Source organism: Peromyscus eremicus, chromosome 1, assembly GCF_949786415.1.
Source record: "Peromyscus eremicus chromosome 1, PerEre_H2_v1, whole genome shotgun sequence".
Classification (NCBI taxonomy): Eukaryota; Metazoa; Chordata; class Mammalia; order Rodentia; family Cricetidae; genus Peromyscus; species Peromyscus eremicus.
Window position 1 is genome coordinate 166,100,874 of NC_081416.1, and position 27,783 is coordinate 166,128,656.

The 27,783-nt window shown below is 44.2% G+C and overlaps 1 protein-coding gene across 1 annotated transcript; it reads right to left on the bottom strand.

The window, feature by feature from the left end:
- Window positions 1-1,862: 1,862 nt before the first annotated feature.
- On the bottom strand, window positions 1,863-17,023 carry LOC131924455 (cytochrome P450 2B1-like). Its single transcript, XM_059279741.1, has 9 exons — window positions 16,832-17,023; window positions 15,040-15,202; window positions 14,767-14,916; window positions 11,516-11,676; window positions 8,608-8,784; window positions 8,018-8,161; window positions 5,622-5,807; window positions 5,310-5,451; window positions 1,863-2,425 (listed from the first exon to the last, which is right to left on the bottom strand). Exons 1-9 carry the CDS (start codon window positions 17,000-17,002, stop codon window positions 2,244-2,246), a joined length of 1,476 nt encoding a protein of 491 aa, XP_059135724.1. The 5' UTR covers window positions 17,003-17,023; the 3' UTR covers window positions 1,863-2,243.
- Window positions 17,024-27,783: the final 10,760 nt, after the last annotated feature.

A 27,783-nucleotide genomic window follows, 5' to 3' on the forward strand; every position in this document is an offset into this window, starting at 1 on the left:
TCCTGAATATTGAGATTAAAGTGTGAGACAACACATGTGGTTCCCAAGTACATTCTTGCATTGTGGGGCTCCTCTATATGTTCTTAGTTTCAGGTGTGACTTGAGTGACAGGAGTAGAGGTGCATGTTACTGTGTGAATCTCTTGTGTTTGTACATACACCAACCCCAGTGCCAGTGTGATTTCTCGAGAGTTACCATTTCACTCTCTGGCCTGTGACAGCCACGGATGGCAGAAAATGCAGAACTACAGAGACCAGAGACACAGAAGTGAGCAGGCTCAGCAGTCAGGTAGAGAGGGAGGTGTCAGCCTGGCAGAAGAGCAGTTGGAGCCTCTAAGTCTCTGATCACTGAGATTGATGATTGCCTCCTCCTTCTGGCTGACTCTTAGCACCTGAAGCTCTCTGATCTTCAATCTGACCCATCTCTCTCTCTCTGACAGTGTCTCTGTCCCCTGTAGACTCTGACCTCAGTATCCTGAGACTCTCTTACTCTGTTTTCTACTGAGGCAGAATACCAGAGACTGGGAAGTTATAATTAGTAAATATAATTATATTTATATATATAATATATATATATAATTAGTTATAAATTTTTGCTTCTAGAAGCAGTTATTTCCAAGAACATCACACTGATGTCTGGTGAGGAATTTGCTGCTGCATTACAAAATGACATTGGGCAATCAAGTGTGACTAAGACTGACAGAGCTAAAAAGGAGTCTAAACACTCCTATAGAGGACCCACTCCTGTGATAATGACACCAATCCTTCACAAAGAGTCATGGTTAGAGTGTAAAATATCTCCCGAGAATCCATGGTTTTTTGAATGCTTGATCTCTAACTAAAAGTATTTTTAGGATGTTCTCAGACTTGACAGAAAGAAGTAGGTTATTTGAGGGAACCTCTTCTCCACACCCTCCTCTTTCACCTTCCCACCTGCCATATGCTCCACAGCAAACTGAGAGGCCCAGCTGCCCTGAGTAACTAAGGTGGAAACTTAGTATCTCAGAGGTGAGTTGAGAGCTGCCTGCGGACTGGCCAATGGCTGCCTAGAGACACCTTCTTGGTGATGATGTTAAATAAATGACACTTCCCACAAGCACCTGCTTGTCCCAGCAGTGTGGTGTGCAGAGGCTGAGTTTCAGGGGACACTGCTCAAAGGGTGGCTCCCAGACACTTCTGTCAGAAGGTGACAAGACATCAAGGGCAGATGACTCAAAGAACTGGGTCAGTCCAGAGAGTTTGGGGACGAGGATTTACTCTGGTCATCTGAAGGGAGTGACAGAGATTAGAGAGACGAGGTCTGGCTGCATATTGTGCAAGTATAATGTGTGACTCATTTTGTCACAGTATTGAGAAATTGATTGATTGATTGATAATACTTCTACTATATTAAACAGCCACCTGCTGTTCCAGGTTCTCACAATGTGGCAGGGAACAAGGCAACAGATTGACCCTTTACAAACGTGGCCCTGGATGTGATGGAGTGTGCACCCAGAAGCCCTTTGAAAAGAATCTTAGTTACAAGACATTCAAGAGGGTGCATGTAAAAGTAACCAGGAGGTCAGGGGACTGGGCCTTGTGATGACTGCTCTTGAGTGTTGACTCGACTGCATCTGGCATCAACTAGACCCCAAGCTGCTGGGCATGCTCTGAGGGATTTCTTATCAGATTCTTAGAAGCAGGAAGACCCAGCCTAAATCTGGACCACACCTTCTGCTGGCAGAACACAAGAAAGAAGGTAATTGTGCTTTTGGCTGAGAAAGATCATGAGAGAAGTCCATGAAGTTTTGTGACTGTGGCCTGCAAAGCAGCATAGGGACCTAGATAATATTGTGTGAAGTAAAAGACACCAGATACCAAATATCACACACTACGTGATTCTCTTTATGTGAACCATGCATATTAGGCAAGTTTACAGACACAGAATTCAGACCATGAACAGAGTCGATCAGCAAAGATCATGGATCACCAGGAGCTGATACATGAGGACTGTGGCTGTTGGGAATGATTCAGCATGAGATGTGGCCTCCAAATCTCTCTGTTCACACATTAAGAAAGACACTTGATTGATTTCACCAATGCCGTTCACAGGGCAGAAAAACACACCTCCAGCTTTGCAGAAGCTGCAGTGAGGTGGAATAAAGTAAACAGTGACCTAGGGCCTGGTTTCCAGCAGGTTTCTCAGAGGCAGAAAGATGGGGCCATTCTCAACAGGAGCAGGGAGACATGGCCACCTCAGCCCAATCAGCGGGCCAAGAAGCAGATCTGGTACTTTGGGGGCACTTTGGCGAAGCCATTCTCCTCGGGACTGAGGTCAATGTCCTCAGGAGCCACAGGACTGGACACAGAGAAGTTCTGGAGGATTGTGGTGAAGAAAAGGAACAATTCGTTGCGGGCAATGCCTTCGCCAAGACAAATGCGCTTTCCTGTAGGCACAGAGGATGAGCCATGTGAGCCCTAGGGCAGTATACAACCTCCAGAGTTTCCCATCCCTAAGCCCAGACAACTCAGGCCATTGCAAAGAATAAGAATGAGTTTGACCCTCAACCTGCAATTCAAAAATGTGAAGAGATTCCCAAAACCTTAAAGAATTGGTGCAAGGGCCAGTGAGATTTCTTAGCCCGGAAAAGAGCCTGTTGTCAACCTTGAAGACATGAGTTCACCCCCTAGACCCACATGCTATAAGGAGAGAACCGACCCCCAAAGTCTGTCCTTTGCTATAAACACATATGCATCCACCATGGCACACATGTATATGTATGCAAACATATACACAATAAATTAGTCATAAAATTCAGGACAGACTGTTGGTGGGTGTCTCATGGTCACTTCCAACAGATTTCTAGCTTTTGTTGGATTATCAGAGTCCTTTGTTCCAGAACTGTAAGAATGGATTATCAGAGTCCTTTGTTCCAGAAATGTAAGAACCTACTTATAATAGGAACCAAGTGTGTATGTGTACACATGTTTAATGCAACATCTTTAGTGTTCCCTTCTTTCTCATGTGAGGGATTGATACTCATTGCATAGGACTGCCCTGAAGGTGAAGGTACTGTTTACAAGGACTCTTAGATTAACAACTGGATGGTGTTAAAGGTCCTATATGATCCAGACATGGAGGCACATGTGTGCAAGTGCAGCACTTGGGACAATGAGACAGGAAGTTGATAGACTACAGAGCATGGCCTCTCTGTCTCTCACCTTTCTCTGTCCCCTTTGTCACTCATTCTCTCCTCCACCTTTCTCTCTTTCTCTCTGCCTCCTTTGTTTCTCCTGCTTGTGATCAATGGAACTTCAAAAAGTTCCTGAACACAATTGTTCACCCCGCTGAGAATGGTCACGGGCACATGAAAAGGGCCTATGGCACCCACAGGATTCTCAGAGACATAAGGAGCCTTGTTGATTTGTCACATGGTCATGGAGCACCACATAGGAATGGGAGCCTGAAAGACCAGGCAGAGGCTCCACCTCCTGCCCTGTACCTCAGAGATTCTTAATCTGCAAATGACCACTTCAGGCCTCCAGATAAAAGAGGGATTTCCCAGCAAACCCTGTGCCCTCCAGTTGTTGGGAAATCGTGCCTGTGCAGGGGTGTCTAGGGAAAGCACTCTATCCCCTTGAGTGTTCCATTTCCTGAACTTAAGTAACATGAGCTTAGAAACTCATGGAGTATCTCTCTGAGACAGTTATCCTAGAACTCATTTTATGACCCAAATTTTTCCAAAGCAGCTTTTAATGGCTGATCTCACTCTCAACACAATGTTCCCATGCCTGGAGCTGGCAAATCAGCACCGTTCATGTCTCTTTGCTTCTAATATTTTTTTGGCTTGCTTGCTTGCTCAATCTCTAGCTTGCTGGCTTGGTTGCTTAGTCGTTTGGTTGCTTGCTTGCATCCCACAGCAGTCTTCGTGAACCTGTGTCTGTACCGCCCATCACCACGTGTCTTATTATTTATTCTCTTATGCTTGCTTTTTCTAAACTTCCTAGCCAACAAACATCCTAACTCCACCACCTTCTCTGTCCAACCACATCTGGTCATGTATTTCTTCCGTGTCTTCTTCTCACATCCCCTTTCCCCATAACCCTGCCTTTCTAAACATGGGACTCTTATACAGACAATTCACTTTTACCTCACGCCCTACATGTCTACAATTCTGAAGATGAAAATGAAAGGAAGCCCTTATACTGGACAGAGCCAGGTGCAAGGCTGAACCCAGGGTCTTGAAGTCACTTGGACACTCAACACTAGACAATTCTTAGCTGAGACATGGCTCAGTAAGAGAACACTTGCCTGAAATCCCTCAGTGAGGGATGAGAACAGAGAGGAGGAATAGCAGGAGAACATCTTCTAGAATTAACCAGGGAGAGGCTAGAGTATGGGCTCATTTGATGAAAACTTGCTTTACACACACTCAGCCCTGGGTTCTATCCCTATCATGAGGACATGATGGGGGACACAACTAAAAGCTAAGGAATTGTTTCTAGAATGCCCCTTTCTCCAAAAGATAAAAACCTGAACTCAAAGTTTCCATGTTTACATCCTGTAGAGTCAAAAAAAGTGAATTAAACTTGGCTGGAGGCAGCTTCTGTATGTAACAAACTAACCAAACACAATAGGCAACTGAACTAATGACAACTTGAGATTATATCTTCCAATGAAGAACAAGTCTCAGTCTCTCATAGCAGTTGACCCACCCCAGGCTGCCAACTATTCCAACATGGCCAAGTAAGGCAAAAGCAGAGCTGGCACTAATCAAGCTGTGTGTCCACGCCCAGCTCACCATTGTCTGTAGACTCCGAGAGCTGGCACTGATGGGTGCTGTAACCCTGAACTTTCTCTGGTTCAGGATATCATCCTTCATGGATTTTTTTTTTCTGAAATAAATGGTAGTAATTTTGATTTCTCTTACAATTTGCCAAGCAAGAGTATTTACTTCAAGCAGAGACAAGCATGTCAAGACATGCCCCATCTCCCCAGTGCTCACAGCTAAACTCAATGCCTCCCTGGCCATCAAGACCCTACACAGTTCACAGCAGTGTTCATAGAAGACGTCAGTTGTTCTTGCTGTTGTTTCTTAAGAAAATGCATTTGCTCAGGTTTAGAAGCTTTGAAATAATTCCCCAAAGTCATGATGGCCAGAATGCTCCTTTAGTTCAAGAGTCCTCTTATGGAACTGTAGCCACAGGGTGAATGAAATGCTTCAGGCAAAGCAGCTGGAATAAACCGGTAAACAGGGACCTGGACCTGTCTGTCCAGGAGGATGAGCCTGCCCTCTAGTGTCTGGGAAAGGAAGCACAAGTGGGTCTCACCTATAGAGAAAGGCATAAAAGCTTCATTTTTCTTCAGGGCCCCATTGGCATCCAGGAAGTGGTCAGGGTTGAAGGTGTCTGGTTGTGCAAAGTACCGTGGATCATGGAGAGCTGAACTCAGGATGGGGTACACTTCAGTGTTCTAGGAGACATTATGAGACACAAAGATATTAGCATACCCTGACTCCCATCTTCAGACAGTCAGTTCCTAAGAAACACAGAATTGCTAGGTAACCACAACAGTCTGAGGCTGGCGATTAGAAAATGGAGGATGATCATGGAGTAGAGATGTGGAATGGCAGCTGGTCTCACCTTGGGGAGCAGGTAACCTCGGAACAAAGTGTCTTTGGTGACTTTGTGTGGGACACCAATCGGGGCGAGATCTGAAAATCTCTGAATCTCGTGGATGACAGCCTCAGTGTAAGGCATTTTGGTGCGGTCCTCCAGGGTTGGTAGGCGGTGTGAGCCAATCACCTGATCGATCTCCTTTTGGACTTTCTCTGCACAGAAAAAGGAGACAACAGACAGTGCCCTCCCTCCTTTCCTGGAGGCAATGCACAGTGACCCTCTTTTCTGCCAGCCAATAGCCTAGGAACAGTGCAGAGCAAGTAGACTCTGCTGAGAAGGACACAGTGCACTCTTGGTCATGCACACCTGTGCTTCCCTCAGACACCTGTCTCTCCAGCCACACTTAAATCTATAGTAGAGTCTCTCTCAAAAGCTCCAACCTTGCTTGTAAATAGAAAAAGTGAAAACCTACAGCACATGAATATTTTTAATCTATCAATCTGGAATAATGACTGGAGAGGGAATTTTCTCCTTTTGAAATGTAATGTTATAATTTGTATTTCTGTATATCAACCATACATACACACACAAATATACAAACACACCAAGACTGACAGACAGACAGATGTCTTTGCATGGAATTTATGTTCAAAAATCCAGTGGGCTGGAGAGATGGCTCAGTAGTTAATAGTACTGACTACTACTCTTGCAGAGGTTCCAGGTTCAATTTCCACCACCCACATGGTGACTCACACTGTCTCTGACTCCCTGTCCACCATCACAGACATATGTGCAGGCAAAACAATAATGTACATTAGTAAAATAAATTTAAAAATCCAGGCTAAGAATCTGAGGCTATATCCTCAGAAATAAAGGAAGTACATTAGTCTATGCATACTTGAATACAAAATATGGATATGTTGTGAGTATATTGGCTGATAAAATGACTCAACCAGTAAATGTATTTGGTTTGCATCATGACAGCCTGACTTTGACATCCAGAACCCACATGAAGGTGTAGGAGAGGCCCAGCTACACAGAGTTGTCCTTCCACCTCCACACATGAGCTGCAGCAGGCATACTCAAAGTAACAGTAAATCATTTTAAAATTTTTAGAATGTTAGTGTGTGAGTCAACAAAGCAATGAATGAGTCAGGTAATAGAAGGAAAGATTGCTGAGCGAATGAAATGAGCAAACTAAAACCTGGATATATGTATTCTACTTTTACTTGTTATATTAAACAATTAATGAATCAATAAATGGTACCTACATAAATAAATCAATGCACACAACCAGCCAATAATCAAGCAAATGTAGATTCAACAGAGGAATATGTGAATGAATGAATGAATGAGTAAATATAGGAATAAACAGGTAGGTCTAACATGAATTTCTAAATGGTCTTATTAATTAAAAAAAAAAAACAGAACCAGATATTGGGATGAAAGCTGAAAGAGCAGAGAAACAGAACAAGCCACAGCCAACTTCACCTTGTCAGCTCCTCAGCTGATCCTGTTTCCACAAATCCTCAGACTGAAAACCTCTGAGTCCTCACCCCTGATGGTCTCAGTTGAACTGCTGCTTAGTTCCTGTCTCCTCACGCCTTATATACCATTCTCCACACAGCCATGTCACTTCCTGGGATTAAAGGCCTGTGTGCTTTCCAAGCAAAGGCATGAGATCTCAATTGCTGGGGTTAAAGGCATGTGCCACCACTGCCTGACCCTTTTCCCTGTGTGGCCTTGATCCCACAGAGATCCAGACAGATCTCTGCCTCCCAAGTGATAGGATTAAGGGTGTGTGCCACCACTGTCTGGCTTCTATGTCTAATCTAATGGCTGGCTCTGTTCTGTGATCCCCAGATAAGTTTATTAGGGTACACAATATATCACCACAGGTATTGAATGATAAATAAACCACAGGTAAATGAGTCAATCATTAAAAAGATACATGGAGGAATGAATGGACACATGAAGGATAAATTCAAAGGCCAGTTGGAAAAATTAAGGAATGAAAAGATTTGTATATGAATAAACGAATGACTCAATGACAGATAGGCATGAATAGGTATGTAGCTGGATGGATAGAAAAATGGATAAATGGGTGAAGAGGTGGGTGGACAGAAAGATGAGTGAATGGATGGAAGTAGAGACAGAAGGGAAGAAAGAGGGAAGGATGGATGGATGAATGAATGGATGGATGGATGGATAGATGGATGGATGGATGGATGGATCAACCTTTAAGTGATAACAGAAAATGGGCCAGCTCAGTGTTCATTCACCCAAAACAGTGCCCTAGTTTAGAAGTAAATCAAAGCCTTCAGAGCTCCTGATGTAAGAGACCCATGTCTCACTCATCCACACAAATCTCCACAGCCAAAAGGGATATAGAAGATCGCCCAACTGGCAGCCTATGGCACACCTGTAATATGGGGGTATTTGAGCATGAGTAGGAAGCCACAGCCGAGTGTGGTGCTGCTGGTCTCGGTGCCAGCAAAGAAGAGAGACAGCACAGAGATCATGAGGTTCTGGTGATGGAACTCCGTGTGTGGGTTGGACTTCTCCTAGTTCCAGATGGGAGAGAGAAGAGAGGGTCAGGAGTCACTGGGTCCTTACAGGGAGATGCTCATACATCCCAGGAACTGTCCTTCTGTCTCACACTGTATGGACCACATGGCATTTCTCGGTCCTCGATAATGTCCCTTGCTCTATGTTCTGTCTTCTTTCTCAACTTTGCTCTCTGGTATTTATCATGTTTTGTCTCCCAGGCTCTTTCTTACTTTGAGCTCTTTTCTGCTTTTTGTCCCTTGCCCTGTGTTTCTTCCACAGCCTTCTTTCTCCCTATTTCATTTTCTCCTCCCTTTCTCTAGTCTTCTATTTCTAGATTCTTCTCCATCTCCGGCACTCCATTTCCTATCTCTCCTCCCCATCCTCTGGTCCCCCTTTTTCTCTGCTCACATCCCTAGCCTTCACTCTCACCCATCACTTCTCTCATTCATGCAGGACTTACCTTCTCCATGCGTAGAAGGTAGGTATCGATGAAGTCTCTTGGACTGCTGGGGTCCAAGGTTGCCCTGTGCTTCTCCACACTCCGGCCAATGAAGTCGAGGACTTCCTGCATGTTTTTGAAGATTTGCTTGTGGGCACCAGGAAAGTACTTCAGGAAGCCAGAAAAGAGTTCAAACACCTGCAAGAAAGGAGGACCCAGAGGTCAACTTAAGCTATCTGGTCACAAGAAGTGGACAGTGCTCTAACTTGGTCACTGTTCTATTGCTATGAAGAGACATCACAACAAAGGTATTTCTTACCAAAAAAAAAAGGGTAATTTTGAGGGCTTGTCTACCATTTCAGAAGGTTAGTCCATTACCATCATGGCAGCAGGCATGGCAGCATGGAGACAGGAGTGTGCCTGAGAGCTGACATCATGATATACAGGCAGACAGGCATGTGCCTGAGAGATGATATCATGTTATACAGGCAGATAGGCAAATCCTGAGAGCTGACATCATGATATACAGGCAGCCAGACATGTGCCTGAGAGCTGACATCATGATATTCAGGCAGCCAGACATGTGCCTGAGAGCTGACATCATGATATTCAGGCAGGCAGAACTAGAGGGAACACTGGGCCTTGCATGGGATTTGGAAACCTCAAAGTTCACCTCAAGCAACACATCTGCTCCAATGAGGTCCCAGATCCTAATCCTTCCAAACAGCTCTTCAACTAGATCTCAAGTATGCAAAGACACTCGCCTATGTGGGCCAATCTCATTCAAACCACCACTTGCTTCTAGGTCCCCAGATTTCATGAAGAAACATGCAACACACACACACACACACACACACACACACACACACACACACACACACACCCCTCCCATAGAGTACACTATACACATTCAGGGTTTTGAATTTTGTCTCTAAATCTGACTCTAATCATTGCAGGTACCTTATAGACATGTCAGAGCAATAGCAGATGGCAATTAATATTCAAGGTGTCAGCCCACCAGAAGTTCAACTCTCTGATGAGATTGTCTCACTCAAGCAAGGCTTGAAAGAAAACAGACTCTATAATGTATTTGCTTCTGTTGTGTCCCTACATGCTTGCTGCTGCTGTGTATATGGTGCTGTGAGTCATCCACTGCCTATATTGTAATATGCTCATCTCATGAATATATTCACCCTACTGGGCACATTTATATCTGTGGATTGTCAGGAAGATGATTTCTTCTTGAGCTGTATAATTTTGGTGAATAGAAATAATACTAGGATATTTTTCATAACTAGGTCATTGTTCCACGAGGACTGTCATATACTTAGGACCTGTTTTATACCATAGCTCAGGCTGACAAAGGAAAAGTGTTGTATTTCCAGCTACTAAGACAGCTGTATACTATCAGCTGGTTTTAGGCTTCAAAGTAACTTCAAATTAGGCCAGGTGCCTTGCTAATGGGTTTTAAGATAAACATTTCCCAGGGAAAGCAGCCAAATTCACAAGGACAAAATAGCAGCTGTCTGATTTGTTGAACCAAGGTTACAGGTACATAGCAACCTAATTACTATGCCAGTCTCTCTTGCTAAGTCTGGCTGATAACATAGGCCAGTGATTAACTCTCTGCACAAATTCCTAATCTCAGTTTTATGATACAGGCATACACCTGGAAACTCAAAGTTTAGTCAACTAACTGTTTTTATGTTGAGTCCTAAAATTGCACAGGTGAAAAAGAGTTAGAAGTTTCCTTTTTATGATCTAAAGTTACAAGCAGGACAGAAAAATATACTTCAAGAACTAAAATGTATTTATTGTCACTCTGCATTGGAAAATATCAAGTAGACTTATATTAGGAGATTTAAGGTAAATCTGAGTTCCAACCAAAGCATTTAGTATAGAGAATTCAAGAAAGCCACCCAATCACAAAATGTTAGTTTAAAATGTTTATTACACTCAGAAATATAGGATAGTTTATGATTTTATTTTTCTTAGACTCCTCAATAGGTTTATAACTGTTCTAAAATCTTTTATAAGTCTATCTCTCAAAATAGATATCAATGGCCAGTTCTTTCTTTACACAGCAGCTTCAGATTATAACCACACCAATTAGAAAGCAAAGATGTACTACAAGTGTGTTGCTGTAGGGATGATTCTGTTTCTTATCAAGTGAAATGTGACCTTCAAATGTAACTTTTACATTGCCTGAAGGATTTATGTTGGGTATATATCGCTATGTAGAAAAAAAAGAAAGAGAGATTCATTGGAAGAGAATAAAGAAAGTAACCTTTAATGTGGTGTGAGTTTTTTTCCTATTCCGAAAAATTCCTCAGATAAAAAAGTCTTAGCTTCACAACACCTTGCATTCCTTGCAAGCCCTGTGTCCAGCCTTGGAGCTTGTTCTCCTAGGCTGCAAGAAACCTTGCCTTTCTCTGTATCTCCCTTTTCCTCTCCTCTGCTCTCTCTCCCAATAGCCTGTGCTGAATTGTCATTGTTTCTTTTAATTTGGGAGTTTTGCTTTATGAACACAAGGTCTCATGCATGCCAAACTGGCCTTAAACTCATTATGTAGCTAAGGATCATTCTGAATTTCTCATCCCCCTGCCTTCATGTGCAGGAATTGCATGAGTTGTGTACCACGACACCCAGAATATACAGTCTGGGCCTCAGGCATGAAAACCAAGTCCTCTACCCTCTGAGCTACAGCTACATCACCAACATCACCATTTTCTGCTTGTGTGTATGGCTCTGTATTTCTACATTCAGGTCTCTGCCCTGCTCCCCATCCTTCTTTTCGTCCTGCTCTCAAACTCCTCGCCTCTCCATCTAGTCTCTCTCTTTCTTCCAGCCCAAAGACACTCCCGTCTTCATCCACAGAGCAGTGTCTTCTTTCCTTTGCCCTGGATACTCTTCTCTTCCCACAACTGACCTGGCTGGAGAATGAGCTGTAGAGCAAGAAAGTCTGAGAGTTCAGGTCCAGGAGGTGCAGGAACTGGTGGTCTTTGTAATCAAAGCGCTCTCCAAAGACAATGGAGCAGATGATGTTGGCTGTGATACACTGGAAGAGGAAGGTGGGGTCCATGGGGGCTCCTGGAGGAGGAGGATGCAGGATAGGAGGCAGGGGATAAAAAACCATGGAACACTTGGCTTCAGCCCCATCTCTGTGAGGCTGCCCCCACCACTCACTAATCAAAGTACAACAACAGTGGCTACCACATTTGCACATATGATGCACATATGAGTCTGGGCCTTCACTTAGAATTGCATGCATCATTTTATTCAACTTCCCTCAATACTGCACAGAAAATGGGATACTATTCATATACACAAAAAGGGAGGCTACCTTCACTAAGGCAACTCAGCTAACTATGGTTGGGACTAGGATACACCTACACCTCCTCCCAGGACAACATTCTGACTCTGAGCTGATAGCTAACTCCCACTGGCTGGAATGGTGCAGAGAATGATTCAGGGAATGCCTGTGTGAATTTACAGGCCCTGCACTCTGCATGCCAATCTGCCATCCCTTCTCTGACTTCTGGGCTCTGTGGTATTCCAGAAGCCATCAGCACCTGTTCCTGCCACCTTCCTATGTCAGGTTCAGATATGGACCCTGGTGGTTAGAGGGCTACCATTGGCCCTCACCCTGAGGCTGGCTTGTCTGTGGTCTCTGATCCCATGTAGATCTGCTGGTGGCTGTGTCAGAGGAGCAACAGGTGGCAATTGGAGTCCAGGGTATCAGCCCACCAGGAGGAAACACTCTGTTGGGTCAATCTTGGTTCGACAAGACCACAAGTCCCAGGACCCCAGAATGTCTTTTGATTCTGCTGTGCCTTTACATGTTTCTTCTGCCATCTTCTTCTGGGATCTAGCATGGTGTTAAGCCTGTGATGTAGTATGTTTATTTCATGGGAACCATTCTCATGGGCATTTTTATCTGTGGATTGTCATGAAAATGATTCCTACCTAAATTGTACTGCCAAGTTGATAATAATAATGATAGTTTATACAGAGTTTTGATGAATAAAAATAAATGCAAGGAAATGTTACACAGTTAGGGCCTATGAGTTTTACAGCTAAGGCCTATCAGTTTCACCTGAGGAGCTACTTTAGATCACAGTTCAGGATAATGATTAAGGGAAACAATTGAGTCCCCAGGATCCAGGCTGGCTCTAATTCTCTTAATGCTGAAAGATGCTGTCACAGTTTTCTGTTTGCACCATTAGCTCAAACAAAGCTTCAAAATAATTTTGGTTAGACCGTATGCTCTGAGAATAGCTTTAAGACAAAGAACCACAGAAAACAATCTGAAGTTCACAAGGACACACAGCTGAGTTATAGATTCATTAGGATAGGGTCAAAACTACAGAGCAGCCTGATTGTTGCTAGCTGAAGTACTTTCCATGCTAGGTCTGGTTGGTGATCAAAGGTGATGACTAATTCCTTTCACCCACTCCTGACCTTAATTTTCTGATATTAGATATTATTGATAAATCAGTATGTACTCTGAGGATTCAAAGATCAGCTGACTGACTGGTTTTTAGGTATAAAAGTTTGGGTTTACTACTTCTTTAAAATTCCTTATAAGATTACCTTTCAAAATAGATAATAAAGTGGTTGATTCTTTTTTTGTAACAGCAATATGCAGCCTGACAACAAAAGAGTTGGAAGACATGAAATGGTCCTTGTTTTCTCATATTCTATTAATCTTGCTTAGATGTTATAATGTATGTATGTGAGTTATTAGGGTGACTCTGTTTTTAATCATGTAAGGGAGCTGAAAACGTGTTTTTACCTATATTCATTATAATCATTCACTTGAAAATTTGAATGTAACCACATTGTGAAGGTTGTATTGCTTAAAAGACTTTGTTGGGGAATATAAGTTGTAGAGGCAAAAAGAAGAAGGAGGAGAAGCAGGAGGAAGAGGAAAAGGAGGATAAAGAGGAGGAGAGCAGAAGGAGGAGGAGGAGAAGGAGAAGAGGAGGAGGAAGAGGAAAGGAAACCATCAAGAAGGTGTGTGAGTATCTTTTTCCCTAATCTCCTCAGATAAAAAATGTCCAGTGTGCTGACACTGTGGATTTCCATTTGAATCTGAAGCTGCCTGGAGCCTGGTCCTCCAGACAGAGATATAGATCCTTCCCTGGGGCTCATCACCTTCTCTCAGCCTTAGAGCTCACTTCTCTTCCTTTGGGTCCCTCCATCTCTGACTGCTTTCTCCAGTCATTCTTCCCAGCCTCTGCACCTTTCTTCCCTCCTGCCTCTGCCCTGACCTCTCAGATCTCCAGAGAAAGGTCAATAAGAGACGACAAATGTCCCGTGTATAGAAATGGAGGTGCAGACAACAGTCACGTCCCCAATACGCCCTTGATGTAAAGACCCCTCAAGTCCCCAGAAGTACCTCTGAGTTCACCCAGAGTCAAACTCCCATCAGCCTCTGTGCTCACTGCTGCTCACCAGCACAACCACAAGGAAGAAAACACAGTTCCCTGCTTAGAACATGTCTGCAGTTCCTCCTGCCCCCTTCCCTCTCAGTCACCTAGGGTCTGCCTTTGTCTTTGATAAGACCATGATGGGTGACAGTGACAAAGGCTAAGTCAAAGTGGCCTTGAACTCTATACGCAGTAGAAGGTGACCTTGGAAATCTCAGCCTCCTGCCTCCACCCCTAGAGTGCTGGGATTATAAACGTGTAGGACCGTGCCCGATGTATGTGGTGCTGGAAGCAACCTTCACTCAGCCACAGTCATATCAAAAAGAGAGCCTCACCATGTAGATAGGACCAGCATTGAATTCCTGAGCATCTTGCCTCACTTTCTGAATTCTCAAAGGACAAGTGTGCACCAGTCATACCCAACAGGCAAACAAAGTTAATTCACAGACTGATTTTCTGAAGAAACACTGCAGCTATTATCAGTACATGTTTCGGAGTTATTTTGGACACAATATATCTCATGTTTCTTCCCTGCCCTTGCATTTTTTTTCTTTCCTTCCACCTATGTCCATATCTCATCCTCCTCATACTCGTGTGTGTGTGTGTGTGTGTGTGTGTGTGTGTGTGTGTTGGTCTGTCAGTTTGTCTGCCTTTTTATCTACCCCTATATATCTCTTTCTCTTTCTTTGGTTGTGCACTCAGGTCTCTGTATCATCATCTTCCTTTATGCCCATTCTCAGAGACTCACCCTGGGATTTCTGCAGCTCCTCCACCAGACATCGGGCCTCCTCCTTTATCCGCTCCTCCACACTCTGCTTCCCCATCCCAAAGTCCTTCATGGTGGCCACAGAGAATCGCCTAAGGACTTTCCAGCATTCCCCATTGGCAAAGATCATACCTTAGAAAGTAGGGGATGTATGGGTAGGTTACACTGAAAGGTCGGAGAACCTGAGTCTTTCAACACAGCTCTGGCTCCACCTTCCTGGACCACATCCTCCACGCCACCTGTCCCATATCTCACCATATCCTTGTACAATTGGCTCAACCACAGCAACTGTGCCCCGGCCAGAGAAAGCCTCAGCTTGGTCCACCAGAGCCTTCCTTATGGCCTCTGTCCCACACAACATGACCACAGGCCTCGGTCCCAGGTGCACTGTGAACACATCTCCATATTTTTCTCGAAACTGCCAAACATAAGGGCACCAGGGTTGTCGTTAGTCAGTGCAGATGATGATGTTACACTATGAAAACACATACAGAATGGAAAATAGGAACCTCTTATATGGCCACCCTTTCCCTTCTAGGAACCTAAGATAGACGGCTTAATTCCACACACAGTCAGGGTCTGCACTGATTGGTTGGACTTCCTGATCAGTACAGCGGTACTGCAGAGTAGGAAGGAAGGGCAACACACGTTTATAATCAAGCAATGTGGAGGCAGAGGCCAGAGAATCACTCGTCATCCTTTGCTACACATCCATTTGGAGGCCAGCCTCAGCTACATAAAATTCTGTCTCTAAAAATATATAGTTATGGATTCAGCTATACATGTGGCTCCATGCCCACACCCTCCAGGCTGGCCAGCTGAACCATGCTTCCTGTGACCCAGTGACAACCTATTCAGTGCCTTCTGACAACATCCAGAGAATGGTCCTGATTCACCCACTGGGTTACATGGGAAGGGAAAGGGATAGTCACCTGGTGGTGGACCTGAATGTAAGTCATGGCTACAGCACACACAGTTGGAAAATACCTGACAATGCAACCATCTGGGCACCTTCAGGGAATTGATCCCAGGAATGTCACAGCCCTCAAGTGCTAAAAGCCCTTGAAGAGAATGGTGCAGTGTTTGCACATAACCCACCTCATCCTCTCTTAGCCTTTAACTCACTCTACATTACAATGCAGCTAATAGAAATGAAAGGCTATGAAAACGGTCAGTGTCCAGTGTAGTTTAGGGGACAATGCTAAGGAAAACCTCTACACAAATTTGATATTGACCTACTTATGTTTTTAGGCCGGGTCACAACTTGGAAACTTAAGCAACAATGAACTATCAATACACAGATCAGATTAAAGACGTTAAATGAAACTTGAAGGAGGATCATGAGTTTGAGGTTAACCCGGGAAAAGTAGGTTGACCTTGTCTCAAAAGCTAGATAAAAATAAATGACTACACCAATGATACAGATGGGTGATCTGTTAACAACCAAGGGGTGGCAGCAAGTTGGGATTGTTGCCACTATATCGGCTCTCTAAACAGAGTGGGGACAAGAATGCTAATTGTTTATTAACAAAAAAATGGTAATTGAACATGAAATTTCCCTTGTGGGGACTGGTATGATGGTGCCATGGTCAGCTGCTTGGATGGTCCATGGCGTTTATAACTGATAAGCACTCCCTACCTACCCCACCTCATGACATGCCTCTCCTCCCCTTTGCTCCTGAACAAGGCAGGCTAATCCCTTGTGCTGGCAGAAGCAAACTTTATCTGTTGATGTCTCTGACATCTTTCTTTCTCTTCTGGAACAAGCAAGCACCAAAGAGGAAAATTGTAAAACCTTGGCACACACCTCGACACCCCTGTCACCTTTCACACTCCAAACACAGTCCCCCACATGATTCCAACATTGAGAGGACATGCCTGTGGATCTGGGCACCATCCATCACCAATCAGCATTTCAACTTTCCCTTAGCCATCTTCCCACCTGAGGCTAGAGCTTGGATGGAATCCCTTTCTCGTCCTGCTGAGTGATCTCCAGGAGCAAATATGGGTCTAAACCCATAAGGCACAGGCTCTGTGCATGTCTCACCTGCATAAAGGATTTGAGGAGACCTCTTCTGTCCATCTGTAGTAGGTTTCCCAAGAGGGGCAGGGGACGTGGTCCTGGTGGTAGGTGGCCGCGGCCTTTTGGGTGTCTCCTGACCAGGAGCAGTAAGAAGCCCACAATGATAGCGAGAAAGAGCAGGACACTGGCCTCCATGGTCCTGGTCAGATCAGCATCCACTCCACTGCACACTCCAGCAGGACTTTTTATACTGAGCCTGTCTTTCTACCCAGTTATGTAACTTCAGCTGTTCCCACCTCCTATTTCATCATTGTCCAGGAGTGTGAGCAACCATGCTTCCTACTTGGGCTGCCAGTGACCTTCCCATTCCCTATTCCATAGATGTTGTCAAGGACTTGAAACAGATACACAGGACAAAAGAACATTGGGAGTAACACATCTTGATTTCTTGGGGTGAGTGTGCATTTCTCAGCTCAGTTTTGTCTGTTTATTGATTCGTGCAGGGACCTGTGTGTGTGCTGCGTATGTGAAGGGACATTTCTTATGTGAATGTACATGTGTGTGCTTTTGTGTGTTACTCTAGATATGTGTGTATGTGTATGTGTGTGTGTGTGTGTGTGTGTGTGTGTGTGTGTGTGTTGTGTCTGTTGCGGTGGTGGTGATTGTGGTGATGGTGGTGTGTTTGTGTGTGTGTTTCTGTATGTCTGTGTGTATTGGTTGATTTTTCAGGACAGGGTTTCTCTATGTAGGCCTGGCTGTCCCGGAACTCACTCTGTAGACCAGGCTGGCCTCGAACACAGAGAACCTCCTATCTCTGTCTCCTGAGTACTGAGATTAAAGGTGTGAGCCAACACATGTGGCTCACAATTACATTCTTGCATTGTGGGACTCCTCTATATGTTCTTACTTTCAGGTTTGACTTGAGTGACAGGAGTAGAGTTGCATGTTACTGTGTGAATCTCTGTGTGTTTGTACATACACCAACCCCAGTGCCAATGTGATTTATCCAGGGTCCCCGTTTCAATCTCTGGCCTGTGACGGTCACAGATGGCAGAAAATGCAAAAGTAGGGAGACAAGAGACACAGTAGTGGTCAGGCTCAGCAGTCATGTGGAGAGAGAGGCTTCAGCCTGGCCGAGGAGCAGTTGGAGCCTTTGGGTTTCTGATCAGTGTGACTGGTGATCACCTCCTCCTCCTGGCTGTCCCACAGCAAGTAGAACCCTCTGACCTTCCCACTGACCCATCCCTTTCTAGCAGTGTCACTGTCCCCTGTAGACTCTGACTTCAGTATGCTGAGAATGTCTTACTCTGTTTTCTAATGAGGCAGAATGACAGAGACTGGGAAGTTATAATTAGTAGGCATTTTAAAGTTGTGCTTCTAGAAGCAGTTATTTCCAAGAACACCACACTGGTGTCTGGTGAGGAGTTTGCTGCTGCATTATAACATGACATGGGGCAATCAAGTGTGACTAAGACTGACAGAGCTAAAAAGGAGACTGAACACTCCCACAGAGGACACACTCTATGATAATGACACAATCCATTCACAAAGTGCCATGGTTAGAATGTGAGATTTCTCCCAGGACTCCACCTGTTTGAATGCTTGATCTCTAACTCGTCATATTTTTAGGATGTTCATAGACTTGGCAGAAAGATGTAGGTTCCTAAGAGGACTCTCTTCTCTCTCCTTCCCACCTGCCTCATACTCCCACAGCAAACCTAGAGGCTCAGCTGCCCTGCCTTCCTGCCTTGAAACTGATCCTAAATAAATCCTTCCTCACACTCACTTCTGAGCAGGTATTTTACCACAGTGAAAAACAGCTAATGCAGGAGTGGGATTGTTATGTGATTAAACTCGCCATTTAGTTCCTTGTTTGAATTCTAGGTAGTTTGGGGCCCAGCTTTGACATGGGGAGGATCATATATCAGTATCAAAAGAGAAATTCATGTGGGAGAGAGAGAGAGAGAGAGAGAGAGAGAGAGAGAGAGAGAGAGAGAGAGAGAGAGAGAGACTGGCTATGAATGTTACCCAATCTAAATAACTTGCTACTACCACTCACAAACCTTTAAATTCTCTACAACTCCCAAAATATGACTATCAACTAAAGATCAACTGATCAAATAAGTAAACTGGTAAAGAACATTCCACAACCAAACAACATAAAGGCAAAGCCTGAACCACATTTTAAACATATCATTTCTTCTTTTGTTGCTTTATTTAATTAACTGTATTATAAGACATAACACAAAGAAATTGACAAGACCCACAGTCTATACAACTCATTGAACATCTATTCACTTATAATAGGCATTAGGAAGCTGTGGGGTTTCATGCTGTCATTTTATTCTTTTTTACTTTTCATTTTATGTGTATGAGTATTTCATTTGAACATACATATGTTTACTACATGCATGTCTTGTGCCCAAAAGGTTGGAAGAGAACAGTATATGCTCTCAAATTAGAGATATAGATGGCTGTGAGCCACCAAGGAGGTGCTAGGAACTGAACCCAGGTCCTCTACAAGAACAGCAAGTGCTCTTCACTGAAGAACCACCTCCCAGTTCACATCTCATTCCTTTTTTTTTTTTTCATTTTTTTATTAAGAAATTTTCTACTCACCCTACATACCACCCATAGATCCCACCTCCTTCCTCCTCCCACACCCGGGCTCTCCCTCCCAAGCCACAACCCATCCCCACATCCTCCAAATCAAAGTCTCCTATGGGGAGTCAGCAGAGCCCAGCACACTGAGCACAGGCAGGTTCGAGCCCCTCCATGCCACACCAAGGCCCTCTGGATAAGGGAGACAGTTGTTTAGCCCGAACTGTTTGGGGGACACCCGGGATCCATCCATGTCTCATTTCTTAATGCAGTGATAATGGCATTTAAATTTCAACTTCAACTTTACAGGGAATGTTCAACAATTAACACTCTCCTCCACCCTTAAAAATAACACATCCTGCTCTCTCAAAGGGCATTCATTCTATCCTAATACCACAAACTTTAAAGTAAATTAAAGCTTTTCCCACAGTCCAACACTTACTTTACCATCTTTGTTACTCATCATTCAATTGTAAACTACAAACTAGCATAAATGTGGAGAGTTAACATACACACACCCGGGTCAACCTGCATACATGTCTGTGTCTTGGAAGAGAAACTTCATCTTCTATGGCAGGAGATTGTGTCTTATCTTGACATTTTGACAAAGGAGATGATGACAGACGAAGAACCTGGAAAGACATATTTAATCATCTGCAGGGAAGAGGAAGAGGGAGAGAAACTGATGGAGGGCAGACACAGGAGGACTGGGAAATGAGGGGGATTGGGGTACATGGTGTGAAATTCTGAAGGATTCAATAGAGAGAATTATATTAATAAAAAAATGAAGGAATCGTTTATTTGGTGAAGGACATTTAATGACAAGATAGCAGTAAGACAGTGGCAGGGTTACTGCTCACGGCTCTGACTCAAGTCCATGGTGACAAGGACCCAAAAGTAGAGCAGGAAGATAAGGGAACTATGCAATTTTGAAAAAAAAGAGAAAGGAAAAAAAGAAAGAAAAAAGGAACGTGAGAGAGTTTAAAGTTGCAGACAGTGTGGGTTCAGAGGAAGCAGCTGGAATTGTTAGAGTAATCAGCAGCATTGAGGACAAATTTGTGGGAAAAACCAGCCTGCTTCCATCTTAGGCTTAAAAGCCAACTTATGGTAATGACAGACTAGGTTCATTCCCGTTTATGATTAAACCTCTGTTTCTCAAGGATTCGACCATGCCCCAACTGTAACCTTAACTACCAGTAGTTCTGTACCGCCTGTTCCAGGAATGGCAAACATTTATTTGTTTCAAAATGTTTTTTTTTTAAGATTCATTTATTTATTATGTAGACAGTGTTCTGGCATGTGTGCTTACATGCCAGAACAGGGCACCAAATCTCATAGATGGTTGTGAGCCACCATGTGGTTGCTGGGAATTGAACTCAGGACCTCTGGAAAAGCAGCCAGTGCTCTTAACCTCTGAGCTATCTCTTCAGCCACCTCAAAGTGTTTTTCATAGCCATCTGTGACCCTACCTTTGTTTCAAAAGGTTATATAACCATATGTAACTACCTTATTAAGAACACCCATTGTGATTGCCCTGTTATGACCACCTGTTATGTTCTGTGCCTGTAACCCTGCCTGTTTTCCCCTATTTGGATACTATCTACCCCTAAGCTCTATAAAAGCCTTGTCTTCCTCAGGTCCAATGCTGGCATCTTGAACCTTGCTTTTGGGGGCTGCAGCCTGGGTACATGAAAAAAAAAAAAAAAACCTTGCTTTAATTCATTTGGTCATGATGATAGGGATTGGTTGTGTTTCTCCTCCCATCTTTGGGAGTAACAGCTCTGCACTGGGACAATGGGATAGCTGCCCTGAGGGCAAGACTTCACCCACTGTAGGCTCCGTTTTGTAAATTGCACGTTTCCTTTCTAAAAAATTGTCACCTAGTAAGTGTTAGCCTAGGGTCAGAAACCAGTGACCAATGGTTCTTCAGGCTATAGAACAATGTGATCCATGGAGCAAGGTAATGGCTGATCTAGCATTAGAACTTGGCAGCAGCATCCATGTGGAACTGGTTTGGCAGACATGAAAGATGCAAGACTGATGGTATCTCAGAGGCTTACATCAAACTTCCAGAAAACTGCTGAGGTCCAGCACTAACTGGCATGGTTGGATTCCCTTAATGGGTCCCTGCCTGATAAGCTGCTACATGAAGCCATGCACCTGAAGCCTAAGTTGGAAAAGGATCCCAAAATGCTGGAGAGGCTGGAATCATGGAATGTCCACCGAGGAAAATGAAAGCACCGAGAAAAGCCAACCCAACAGAAAGTCACGTTGCTGAGGTGGCGGAGTTGGAGTAACAGGGCTGTCCCCAGATGATTCCAGGTGCTTTCCAGGTGCTGAGTATGGAGCTTCAGAATATGGGGGTTTCCCCTGTGGATATGGAGGCATGTTCTCAATTGAGCTTCCCTCTACCCAAATGAGTCTAGCTTGTATCAAGTTCACATAAAACTAGCCAGCACAGGGACACAGCAAGAAGAAATCAGTTGAGAGAAAGACCCATACCCAGAAGAATCAAAAATGGATACAACCCACCAGACATAATGATACATATCTTATCCCAGCTACTTGGGGGAATGAAGCAGGTAGATTAGGAACTCAAGAACAGCCTGGGCTGCACACTGAGACCCAGAATGTGTGTGTGTGTGTGTGTGTGTGTGTGTGTGTGTGTGTGTGTGTGTGTGTGTGTATGTGTGTGTGTGTCCACTGGGAAATGTATTAACAAAATGAAGGAAGTTCTAGAGCACCCAGAGATACACAGTGGGACTCTCTTAGAAAAAAAATTGTTGAGGGATGTCTTTCTGTATGCTGTGAATATGTGTTACTCTCATTGGTTGATAATGAAGCTGATTTGGCCTATAGCCTGGCAGAATATAGCTAGGTGGTGAAGCCAAACTGAATTGAGAGAGGAAGAAGGGTGTATTCAGGAGAGATGCCAGCCAGCCAACAAGGAGAAACATGCCAGAAAACCAGTAACGCCTCAGCCAAGTTTCAATAAATACATTAATAGAAATGTGATGATTTAAGATGTAAGAGCTAGCTAGTAATAAGCCTGAGACATTAGCTGAACATTTATAATGAATATAAACCTCTGAATGGTTATTTAGGAATAGGCAGGTGGGAGAGATTCATCCTGTTACACAAAAAAATCAATATGATTTTTGTGTGTGTGTGTGTGAGTCCTTTCTCCAGCAAGAATAGAGCAGAAAGGAACATGTAGTGGTTTGGTTGAGAAGTGGTCAAACTTTATTGTAAACTAAGTCTTTTTGAAGAAACTAGAATCAGAGACTTAATGAAGATAATTTGAGGTACATGACACAGAGGCTGAAAAACGAACAAGCCCTCTCACTCAAGAAAGGAAGGGGAGGTTGTAGGGTGTGAATGACAAGGAGGGTACTTTCATGCCTGATATTGCCATCACATCCCTGTTGTACATATTTCTCTCATGTTGGCCTCCGGTCTCTAATTGCTAGGGTTAAAATTCACATTAATTCCTAAAGGTATTTTCTCTATCCTGAAACCATAAGGGTTACTCCTTGGTCAACTGTGAAGACAATCTAGAGCAGTGGTCTCAACATATGGGTCACAGCCTCTTTCACAGGGGTCACCTAAGACCATCAGAAAACACAGATATTTACATTATGATTCCTAACAGTAGCAAGATGGCAATTGTGAAGTAGCAACCATATAATTGTATGGTTGGGGTTCACCACACCATGAGGAACTGTATTAAAGTGTTGCAGCATTACGAAGGTTGAGAACCAAAGCTCTAGAGGGATATGGGGACTACTGTGGGCTGGGTGGAAATGAAATTTCTTGCAGTCAAGAGCAAACATTAAAGAGATTAGGAGACCCACAAACACTTCCTTTAAAGGACTGGGAGTTGAACTGTGGATCCTTAGGTGGTCAAACTCCTTCTTTCTGTGTCCCACAGGCAAGGGGCAGAGCTGGTGAACACGGGACTACATCCAAGCCTATTCAGCTTTGGTGTGGAGTTCAGGTCTTCTGTGACTCATGGCAGCCCAAGGACAAGTTCTTCACTGTGGTGGTCAAGAAGAAGGATTCACATCAGGCCAGCCTCTTGAACAAACACATTTTTTTCTAGGAGGTGAGGAAGAACATGATTTTCAGGACTACTCGTAAAGAGCACAGGTATCCAATGGTGTACATGTTAGTACACAGATATCTATGCTGGACTGCTCAGGGTCCTGACAGAATAGAGCTCTCCCTAGGTGCCTGTGCTAAATCCCTTTATAAAGAGCAAGCTCTGCCTGTTTCCCTCTCACTCTTCCTGCCACCTCTGCATCCTCTTCTCATCCACCTCCCCCCTGCCCCTCCACTAAACCTCCCAGGTGAGATCTGTTGTATGGTGTAACTTTGTGGTGCCTCTTGACTCCAACCTGCCAAGGTCACCTTCCACCATTTTTAACTGAACTACAACAGGATCTGCATGTAATTTGCATAAATTAAATCGCACATTTCTTTTCCTATTTTACTCATCAGTACAAACAACATTAATCTCACTCTCTGTGTCAGTCTGTCTATCTCTGTCACTCTGAGTCTCTGTCTCTGTATTTGTTTCTCGTGTGTGTGTTTATACCACTCCATTCCACTGTATCAGCTTTCCTCTACAGTACCTTCTCTCTTGGTCTCATTCTCTATCTTTCTCTGGGTGTCTCTAGTTAAGTATATTTTCAAGGGTTGTGGAACTTTTCCTCTGAACTGAAGTGTGCTTCCCTGTTGAGAGAATAAAGGATCCTAAGCTAAAGAAGTTCAGAAAGGTGCCAAATTCACATGATTATAGAAGCAGCAACTATTGCCTATGAGGTTGGCAGAGAGCTATAAGCATGCAGATTGGACCATACAGCATGTCATCCATGCTGGGGTGGGATTTGAGGTGACTCAGTTAACTTTGGGTCACCCAAGCCCTATAAAGTAGCCCTCCCCAGGTTCCTGTAAGTAGTTTCAATAAGCCACTGGTCTACCAAGACAGACTCAGGTGGGGTCATTTCTTGGGTCTGTCACCTGTCACCTATCTGATACAAATATGTTGGTTCACATCCACCCAGGAAAAGTCACACAGCATGAAATGAGTCAATTTGTATGAAAGTATGAAAACACAGAAGAATTTCTGCTAACATTCTGTGATGGTTTGAATAGGTATGGCTCCCCTGTACTCATTCATTTGAATGCTTAACCACTAGGGAGTGGCACTATTTGGAAGTGTGGCCTTGTTGGAGGAAGTGTATCACTGTAGAGGTGGACATTTAGGTCTCAGACAAGTTCAAGTCAAGCCCAGTGTGGTAGTTCACTTCCTCTTGCCAGTGGATCAAGATGCAGAACTCGCCGGGCGGTGGTGGCGCTCGCCTCTAATCCCAGCACTCGGGAGGCAGAGCCAGGCGGATCTCTGTGAGTTCGAGGCCGGCCTGGGCTACCAAGTGAGTCCCAGGAAAGGCGCAAAGCTACACAGAGAAACCCTGTCTCAGAAAAAAAAAAAAAAAAAAAAAAAAGATGCAGAACTCTCAGCTCCTTCCCAGCACCATGTCTGCCTGTGTGCCACCATGTCCTGCCATGATGATAATGGACTGAACCTATAAAACTGTAAGCCAGTCCCAATTACATGTTTTCCTGTATAAGGGTTGCCATGGTCATGGTGTCTATTCACAGCAATAGAAACCCTAACTAAGACACATGCCCTAATGGGGAAAAGTCAGAAGGGGCCTTAGAGGAAAGCAGCATGGTTGCATTAGATTCTAGAAGAATCAACTCCTTCTGAAGATATTCATATGCCACTGGAAGTAGGTCCTGGATGACACAGTGAGAGACCAATGGGTTGAGGTCACTGTATCTCTGAATCTTGTGGATGGCAGCACGAGTATAATGCATTTTTGGCCCAGTGTTCAAAGGCTGGAAGATTGGTGGCTATTAGCCACACCATTCTTCTCTGCCTGGAATTTCCCTGAGATGGACAGGGTGGGGAAGAGGCACATGAGTAAACACTCAAAGCAGTGCTCAACAAAGGTCCCCAGAAGGGACAAGCAAGCCAGGCATGGTGGCTCCCACCTGTGATCCTGGCAATCTGAATTGTGAGACTGGAGAACTGCCATGAGATTGAAGCTAGCCAGGGCTAATGCAAGATCAAGAAAACCTAGACTACATCACACACACACATGTACACACATGTACACACACACACATGTACACACACATGTACACACATGTACACACATGTGCACACATGTACACACACACTCACATGTACACACACACACACACACAAAGCTGGGATGAGTCTTCAGAACTCTTCACAAAGGGACAAAGGGACTGGGAAGATGGCTCCACCAATTAAGTGCTTGCCACACAAGTATAAATATGAAGTTCAGAACCCACAAGTCACAAAAAGCCAGGAAGTTTGGCTCCCTGTGTAATCCCAACATTTGGGACGCAGACATGGGATCTCTGGGGAAAGATGGCTAACCTAGGCTCTGGTTCCAAGGAGACCCTGCCTCAGTGAAGTAGGGCACCATCAAGGAAGACATCTGACACTAACTTCAGGCCCTCACGCAACTTGAATGTGGACTTGCCCTTCTACACACAGGTGTACCCACATACATGCAAACAAATAATCATGCATGAATGTATACAACACACATACACCAAAGAAAGAAAGGAAGTGTATTAGTTAGGATTTCCATTACTTTGAAGAGACACCGTGAACATGGCAACTCTTATAAGGAAAATTTTAATTAGGGTGGCTCCCTTACAGTCTCAGAGGTTTAGTCTACTATCATCGTGACAGGGAGCATGGCAGTGTGCAGGCCGACATAGTGATGGAGCTGAGAGTGCTACATCTACCAGGCAACAGGAAGTGAAATGACTGTCACACTGAGGGAAGCTTGAGCAAAAGAGACCGCAAAGCTCACCCCCACAGTGACACACTTCCTCCAACAAGGCCTCACCTCCCAATAGTGACACTCCATTTGGGGACCATTTTCTTTCAAACCACAACAAGAAGGAGGAAGGAGGGAAAGAAAGAGGGAAGGTGTGAGGAAGGAAGAAAGGAAGGAAAGAAGGAAGGAAGGAAGAAACTTCACGAACATGCTGGGTTGTCACTCATCAATGAGGTGTCCAGAAGGACTGCCAGTGGACTCTTTATGGAGACATCTTATCCAGTGCTTGGATTCCAATTGTGAGGGAGATTTGCTTATGGAATGGTTTATGATGGAAATTAATTCAACACTAGAAGAATTTCCCAGGCCCTCGTATTTTACCAAGGTTGAGTTGTGGATAAAATGGAAATAAGCTAATACCCTGATGACAAAGTCTTTTACCAAAAATAAACATCTCCAAGATGGAGAAAGTACACTATTCAAGGAGTGAATGAGAGGAACAAGCAGAAGCCATAAGAGGCTGCTCAGACTTCTCTCAGAGACCAGACCACAATTTCAGATTCCTGAGACTTGAGAAAGCCATTTCTGAGAAGGCTATGAACGAAAGACATAGTCCTAGCGATAATAACTCCCTTTCTGCATAAACTCTGACTGCTCAAGGTTCAGCCAGGTGTTTACTGTTTGGGAGCCCTCACCAAGTTAGAGCTATGTGCATGCATCATTGTGAAACCTGGGCCAATGAGCCAGCAACCACAATGATCCATGCTAGGCCAGCCAGCCTCCATGGCAGCTCAAGGACAAAGCCTAGGACTTGTCCAGGCCTACCTAAAAATGGATAACTCCCAACTGGAACTTAGCCAATTAAAAGTTACTAATATTGCCAGGCAGTGGTGGTGCACGCCTTTAACCCCAGCACTTGGGAGGCAGAGCAAGGCAGATCTCTGTGATTTTGAGGCCAGCCTGGTCTACAGAGCAAGTTCTAGAACAGGCATCAAAACTACACAGAGAAACCCTGTCTCAAAAAAACTAAAAAAAAGTTACTAACATGGTTGCCACTCACATAAACCAATCCATAGTCTGTTCCTATGCAGTCTGTAGACCCCAATCCCCCTTGCTTTAAAAATCCTGCCCCATTGATACTCAGGGTCTTTCCTGCTGTGCTGATGGGTCAGACAGATGCAGAGTCCCGAGTTATCTCATAACAATATAAAGATTCTTTGCTTTTGCATTGTATGTGGTCTCCAGGTGGTGTCTTGGGGACTCTGGGTACAACACTTGGAAGTCCCACCAAGATTCCCAATCCCACAAGAACCGCCCTCTGTTAAGTCTTTTGGAGCCCATTATAAGGTAACAACAGATAACATCAGGTGACATCAGATTTGCCGGGCAAGCATTTTTGGTTTCTTATTTTCGTTTCTGGCCATTTCCGGCAGTTTGAGCTGTGTCTGTGAAGCCCACATAAGATCTATGGTGAGGCACTGGTGGATC

What these genes read in the sequence shown, in the direction of transcription:
- LOC131924455 (XM_059279741.1), bottom strand. Translation starts at nt 17,002, where the DNA reads ATGGAGGCCAGTGTCCTGCTCTTTCTCGCTATCATTGTGGGCTTCTTA. An exon ending in TCCTCAAATCCTTTATGCAG is followed by an intron (nt 15,203 to 16,831) that starts GTGAGACATGCA and finishes TATGTTTGGCAG; the next exon opens with TTTCGAGAAAAATATGGAGA. An exon ending in GAGGTTACCTGCTCCCCAAG is followed by an intron (nt 5,452 to 5,621) that starts GTGAGACCAGCT and finishes AATGTCTCCTAG; the next exon opens with AACACTGAAGTGTACCCCAT.